The 7500-nt window shown below is 45.7% G+C and overlaps 1 protein-coding gene across 1 annotated transcript in view; it reads left to right on the top strand.

Annotated features, from left to right (window-relative positions):
• The window catches only part of sugct (succinyl-CoA:glutarate-CoA transferase), a 59847-nt gene that overhangs the window by 8353 nt on the left and 43994 nt on the right, over positions 1-7500 (top strand). The window contains exons 10-12 of the mRNA XM_069667583.1: positions 5039-5110; positions 6206-6303; positions 6574-6676. Coding sequence (XP_069523684.1) covers positions 5039-5110; positions 6206-6303; positions 6574-6676 — 273 coding nt within the window. The remainder of the gene's footprint in view (positions 1-5038; positions 5111-6205; positions 6304-6573; positions 6677-7500) is intronic.

The raw sequence follows: 7500 nt of genomic DNA, 5'->3' as shown, positions 1-7500 counted from the left end.
CAGAACACTGCAGGAGCCCCATTTGTCAACAGAGCTGTCAATCATGAGGCCACACCCTCTTTTTATAGCATCAAATAACTGATTAAAAGTAAACTTGTGAGAAAAATGAACACTTGGACATAAATCAGCAGGATAAGAACTAACTATAATGACAGAAACCATGTTTGAGAAAAATGTATTTGACGTGTATTTTGATTTTATAGTTTGACTCATGTCCCATCTGTTAACATGGAGGAGGCGGGCTTTATGAGCTATACTGCAGCCAGGCAGCAGGGGGCGACAGAGAGGGTTTGAGCCGTCATGTCGGCCATCTTTTTACACAGTGCATGTCTCAGCCCTGCCTGTGAGCGTTGTAGTGGGAGGTGTATCAGTGGGAGGTGTTGGTGATGGGGAGCAGAACTTGTTGACGTCAGGGTTGAAGGGAATCAGAGACAATTATAAAACGATTAGAGCGCATTAGTGTCAGTCACTCTGGATGTTTTAATGCTGCTGTGTCACCCTGTTTCCTCTCTGGAAGTGATTTCCTCATTATCTCCTCACAAATCAGCAGCGTCGCCCTGCTCCGACCGAACCTCTTTATGTCTTTGTTTTTCTGTTGGAGAACATGACGAGAGCGTTACGGCTTCAGTGAGGACTTCATGAAACACATTTAGTCCTCAGAGAGAGTTTAACCATGCGATTCTTGTTTTTGCACCAAACCTGCGTGAGTGGACGTTAAACAGGAGGCGTCGCAGCATCGTTAACAGCAGCAGAGCCAGGGGAGACTCTCTTTGTGGATGGCGTCGGCCTTTAAGTAGAAATAAACGTATGTATGATGAATATAATGAAGTCTTTCTGTGGGAACGTTGTGCTGGTGTTGGAGGAGCTCGACCTTGCTGACCTGGAGCTTTATGGTGCTTTTAGAAAGAGAGACAACATTTATTGAAATTCAGTTTTGATCAGATTCTGCGTTTCCGTCCGTGTTGTTCACATGGTAGAAATCAAAGACTGGTTGAAGTCTGCCGTGAGCAGATCTGTCCTGGGATTCGTCTGCAGGAGTCTCTCTACATTCGGCACAAACGTCTGAATTCTTGTTGATGAGATACGTCAGCATGTTTCCTCCTGGATGATCTCCTGATTGTGCTGGGACCTCTCCAGTGAAACATGTCCTGTCCACAGTAACTCCGTCATTCTCATGAAACTGTAACTTCACTGCTGATGGAGAATTTCAGTCGACGTGTAACTCTTTCATTTTTTATCCTGATGAATCCACAATATTTCACACGGCCTTAAAATCCATGTTTTATTTGAATGATTCTCATCGACATTTAGAGACAGATAAAACCTGGTGTTTGACCCTCCTCATGCATTCCTGCTGATTCCTCTTCCTCATCACATTCGAGTTCATTTAAACCAAAAGACTCAAATAAAACACATTTTTGGATCCCTCGTCTTCTCTGTGGCGTCGTTAAAACGTGAATTATCTCCTTTCTGCACGGCACCAAAAGCACGCCTGGATATTTCACAATAAAAGCGCGAGGAGATGGAACCCAAAGGGAACCACACAGGAAACAGTGAAAGTAGTGCAGCTTGGTGTCGTGTTAGTATCCTGTTCATCATCATGTTCTGTGGCTGCCGTGTTTACGGAGCCGAAGGTCTCGTCTACATGTATGTATCTGTTGTTGTTCTTGTAACAAGGACATATGTTGTTGTTGCTCTCTCTGCCTGTCTCTATCCTGCATCTCCTTCTCTCCCATGTTCGGCCCATCCAGTCTCTTCAGATGTTCAACATGAGTCTGGTTCTGCTCGAGGTTTCTGCCTGTTAAAAGGAAGTTGTTCTGCCAATGTGCCGAATGTTGCTAAGTGCTGCTCATGGTGATTCATGTTGGGCCTCACTTTAAGTAACAAAACAAAGAGTCGGTCTAGACCTGCTCTGTCTGTAAAGTGTCTCGAGATAACCCTGGTTATGATTTGGCGCTATACAAATAAAATTTGATTGATTGATTGATGTATACGGATCATCTCTTACAAACGGGAACTGACTCTGTATTTCACCTGGACGATGGAGGTTTGAAGGATGTTGATATTATTTCTGAAGTTTTATTAACTTAATCACAGACGACTTATTTATTTAACACCTTTCTTGCACACGACTGAAGGTTCTGAACAAAACAAATCTGCTGTTGTTTTCCTCGACACTCAGTGTCACATGTCCGATACACAGAGACAGTGTGAACTCAGTTAGCATGAGGACCAAGACGTAGTTTAACATTCTGTTTCATGTTCTTGTTTAAGCCAACAAGTGCAGTAAAAGAACCCGTTATGTTCAGGAGACAGAGTGCGATGGAGTAACGGAGACTTTTAACACTCAGACTGGATCCAACCTGAGTCTGCTTCACATTACTCTGAGCCCGAGGGAACCGAGATGTTACTGTGTTATTATGGAGGTTCATGACTCACATGTAACATCACACGCACACACGCACACACACACACACACACACACACACACACACACACACACACACACACACACGCTGATAAACTGTCAGCTCCTCCTGATGTTTCGCTGCATCTGCTCGGCGTGAACGCGACGGCAGCGGCTCCATTCTTGTGGTTGTCGTCTCTCACCAGCCCGAGCGTTATTGTCCGACGCTCGGTTCTAATCCTCGTGTGAACCACTTTACCCACAATGCCGCACTCTGTCCCCCGGGCCCTGAAGATGAAAGCAGGGGAGACGGGTTCTTCAGAGATCATGGCAGTTGAAACAACAGGATTATTGGTGTTTTGTGGTTGCGGCTTTGCGAGGGAGATACTAGAGCCGAAGAAGTCACCGCCGACGCTTTCAGAGTTCACAACTGATTTCTGAGACGATTCAATTTCCATCGCCCCAAACTGAGACATCCGGCGTGTCAGCGAAGAGACGCGAGAGATTCACTGCAGTCAGGAAAGATGCACTTCACTAATATTCTGATCATTGGAAAGAAAGTGCTTTGCACTGCAGCTGCACGTCAACAGATGTTATGGTTCGGTTCGAATGTCCAGATACAAAATAAACTGGTGTTTAACAAAGAAACGTTTATTTATCTGCTTCATCAGTTTTACATATTGATTGTATCATAGTGTCAAAATCTGAAAACGATGTCTACACAGTGTGGAATGTATGATAACAATATAAAGAGAGACAATATATATTCTTTCATATTACAGTTTTTTTGAATTCATCTTTTTTTTCCCCTCTCGGGCTGTACAGCAAGCTAGCAGACGCTCAGCTAAGATATATTAGCTGCTAATTAGGAGTTCAGACTGTCATTCAGCACAGCCAGCAGTTACAGAGCAACATGAGCGTCTCACATATGACAGTAATGGCTTGTGGCGTTCCACAGGGCTCTGCTCTTGGTCCTTTGTATTTTCTGTTTTATTAAGGTTCATTGAAACGTTCTTTATCTTATTTTTTTACACCATTCTGTCCACTTGGTGGCTGCAGAAAAAATCATTTCATGACACACACTTTAAAGATTATGATGCTTACATGTTAGCAAACTTATTCCTACTTTCAGCAGTTACAGAGCAACATCGGTCCAATATTCACTCTCTTTTGGCTCTGTTTTTGGTATCCTCCATTGGTCTCTGTAGCTGCTAAATGCTCCACCATGTTCACCAGCTGGTCTCTACCTGTGTGTGTCTGCTGTTTATGTTGGAAGCTCAGAGGCTGAACCAGACGGGAAGTGAGCTAAAAAAGCAGAGTGATGCTAAACAGCTGCGTAGAGCTGCAGATAACTGAAACGTCGAGTTCAGAGGCTTTAGCTCTTCGACACTTTTGTTTGGGGTCGATGTGGTTTGGATTTGAGGTGCAGCCAGCAGGGGGCAGAAGTCGCCCTGCTGCGACCCGGCTGCGCCACCCGTCCTCTCTGAGGGCTGTTTGGGGTTTTGTGGTTGAACGTCCCATCGTAGTCCCCTGGTGGACTGCGTTACCCACAACTCCCTGAGGCCAGGGATGAAAGCGAGGCGCGTTCGGAGTGGAGCGCTGAGTGCAGTGTGACTAAAGGGTTAGTGGTCTGAATGCACACACACACAGCAGTGGGATGTGGTCACTGCTGCGTGTGTGCGTTGTGATGTGAGACAGCAGTTCTTACCCTCCTTTCATGTGGCGACCAGTTTTTATTACAAGCAATTGTGAGAGAGGGAGGACGAGGAGGAGAAAGTGCAGAAAGAGGAAGAAGAAAATTAGGCAGGAAGAGAGGAAAGATGACTGGGGGGGGATTCAGAGGAAGAACAGACCAAAGATAAAGAGGTCTCCCTCCGACAGCGGGCCTTAAAACAGGTCTCCTCAGGGTGCTTCTGCTTATTGAACTTATTTTAAAACTGATGTGGGACTCTGTTATCAGCCCCCAACACCCAGAGCCTTTTATTTGATCAGAGCAAGTGTCACATATACCTGCCGAGAACAGTCGACTCAGTAAGAGCGACTTGAATCCCTGTGGACGTTCAGTCCGATCTCAGCCGCCGCGTGTAAAACGACGGCGGGACACGACGGCTATTATTGATATGAGTTCATGTGGGAGACACCGCAGGTACCAAGTGACTCCAGGACCAGCATGAGATCCACAGTGACTTTATGATACATCCTGTAATGTAAGGGATCACGACAGTGGGCAGAAATAAACTAATGACGACTCTCGCTGAAGGTTACAAAGAGATGAATACTTTCACACAAAGTGCTGATTCCGAAACAGGAAACTCTGAAGCAGGCTGAAGTTTCATGGTCCAACAAGTGCCCTCCTAAAAAACCAAACCAAGCAAAGCAGCGCTGAAGAAGCCCGTCGTGTTGCTGTGTCGTCGGTGCTGACCCATGTCACATGATGAAAACACATAAACTGTATTCGTTTCTTTCTTTGCTTGTTATCTTTGACACGTCTCAGTTTTCCCGGGGACCTGGTTCCAGAGCTTCCTGTTGATTTTTCTCTGAATCCTTTCGGTCACTTTTTTCTTCTTTGTTGTTTTTTGTGAGAATAAAAAACGTCCTGAGTTTGTCTGAAAGTCGTCTCGTCTGTTTCAGGGCTTCAAAACCAAAGACGGACACGTAGTCGTGGCTGCAGGCAACGACAAGCAGTTTGTCAAAGTGTGCCAGGTGAGTCTCTTCACCTCCACAGGTGATCATTCTGATTGATTTTAGTTCAATATTGTGATCAGTATTTTGTTTAAGGTGTATTCAGCTGTACGCTGGGCCAGTCCACATGACTCCACAGAGCAGCTGTGTCCGATACTCGAAAGAGACTTTATTTGAGTATTCCTCGGCATAAAGGACACGGCATAAAGTCAAAATAAAGTCGAGTCAGTGAAGCTGCCTCGCCTTTCCTTGGCATTATGAAGAGGTAGAATTCAGCGCTGCGCTGCGATCAGTGTCTGAGTTACTAAACAGAAACCTCGTAACTTAAAATCACATCATGAGGTGCTCTGCTTCAGGCAGCTGTTGGCTAATTTCTCCCCCAAAAAAGCAGCAGGTCTGGGGAGAAGTTGCATGCTTCCTGATACTGTCGGCTCAGTTTCCACTTTGTTTCATTGTTTTTCTGCTGGTTTTTCAGCTGTTTCGCTGCAGAATTAAACAGAAGACGTTAACGTCGAACACACAGTTGATTGTGTTTGATGCATATTTGACAGTTAACAAAAGTAAAGTAACCCCTCCTCTCGCCCAGTGACAGCTGGGATAGGCTCCCGCCCACACGCGACCCTGAACACGATAAGCGGTATAGATGATGGATGGATGACCGATATTTTCTTAATGATTCAAAGAAAAATCCAAACTAACCCCTGCTGTTCTCCAAAGTACCACTAGGGGAGCTGAAACGCTGCTTTAGAGGTCCAGTGTGTGGGCTGGGGATATGTATGTTTCCGTTAATATATAATCACCTGAAAATTAGAATCTGTGTGTTTTCGGAGCCTTTATATCAGCACAGGAAGCAGGTCCTCTTCCACGCCGTCAGCCATGTTTCTACAGTAGCCCAGAGAGGACAAACAAAGCTCTGGCTCCAGAGAGGGCCATGTTTGTCCGTAGGTGCAGTAAGCAGTTATCAGGCGGTTGCAGTCTGCAGCCTCACCACTAGATGTCGCTGAAGCCTTTGAATTCTTCCCACATTTGGAGGTTTGGATCCAAAGATTTCAGCTGTGACAGAAACACAAGATTTTATATGAATATTGAATATATGTTCTGTGTGTGTGTTTGCAGGTTCTGGAGCTGATGGAGCTCACACACGAGTCCCAATACAAAACAAACCAGCTGAGAGTCCAAAACCGCAAACAGCTGCTACGCACGCTGTCACAGAGGTACACACACACACACACACACACACACACACACACACACACACACACAGTAGTAAGAGCTAACCTGTAATCTGTTGGAGACAGTTTTAATCACAGGCTGTATATAAGTAGACGTAGCTTTAAACCTGCATTACTATAAATGTCCAGCAGAGGGCGACTGCACAGGTCACAAGAAGTCTGACTGTAAAGAAGTCTATGAGAAAATGAGCTGGCCTCTCATTGGTTGTTTTATTGTTTACAAATATAGATACATTTCTGCTGATGTGTCAGGTTTCTGCAGGAGACGACAGCTGATTGGCTGAGGAGGTTTGAGGGCTCAGGTGTTCCCGTAGGACCAATCAACAACATCCAGGAAGTCTTCTCTGACCCACAGGTCAGCCAGTGTCCACACACACACACACACACACACACACACACACACACACACACACACACACACACACACACTCCCTCCCATGGCTCTTACGCCCCTCCTTCCTGTCTGGTTCTGGTGCCTTGAATGCCTCCTGAGTTTAAAGACAAAGGTTTTACCTGTCAGACGTCTTTAAACGTCCCCCGAACAGTTGGAAAGTACAGATGATGCTCCTTCATGTGATGAACTCTGCTCTCTCTCTTTCACATCCTGCTGACTGTTTCCTGCTGACTAAATCACCTGAACGCATCATTAGACAGCTGAGCAGCTATCGTCAGAGCTGTGTGTGAACGGCGTGTGCAGAGACACAGCTGGTTAAAGAATGCACCTGAAGAGACCACCTGCTGTGTGTATGTGTGTGTGTGTGTGTGTGTGTGTGTGTGTGTCGTGGCTGCTCATCAAACTGTCCCTCCATATGGATTAAAAACACATTAGTCACTGCTCACACGTTACACAACTGAGCGTGTTACAATAACACACTGCTCCAGGCCTCATCACTGTGTGTATGTGTGTGTGTGTGCTGAGAACAAAGCAACAGGACATATGGCCTGTGTGTGTGTGTGTGTGTGTGTGTGTGTGTGTGTGTGTGTGTGTGTGTGTGTGTGGAAGTAAAATGAATCACGTACTCTCTTTCTGTCTTTCCTTTTTCCCTCCCTCTCTCTCTTTCTCTCCAAAGTAAAAACAAACACTCTGATTAGCCGGCGGGTTAGCGAGCATGCTATCTACCTTTCATCCAATCAGATATGAGAATCAGTCCTCAGGCTCCGTCCTGGGCTCCGCCTCCT

The sequence above is a fragment of the Semicossyphus pulcher genome, unplaced genomic scaffold (assembly GCF_022749685.1).
Source record: "Semicossyphus pulcher isolate SPU_LCO1_2020_fin unplaced genomic scaffold, fSemPul1.0.p SCAF_18, whole genome shotgun sequence".
Lineage (NCBI taxonomy): Eukaryota > Metazoa > Chordata > Actinopteri > Labriformes > Labridae > Semicossyphus > Semicossyphus pulcher.
The sequence above is the reverse complement of the archived record's forward strand: the minus strand, read 5'-3'. Positions and strand labels throughout refer to the sequence as shown.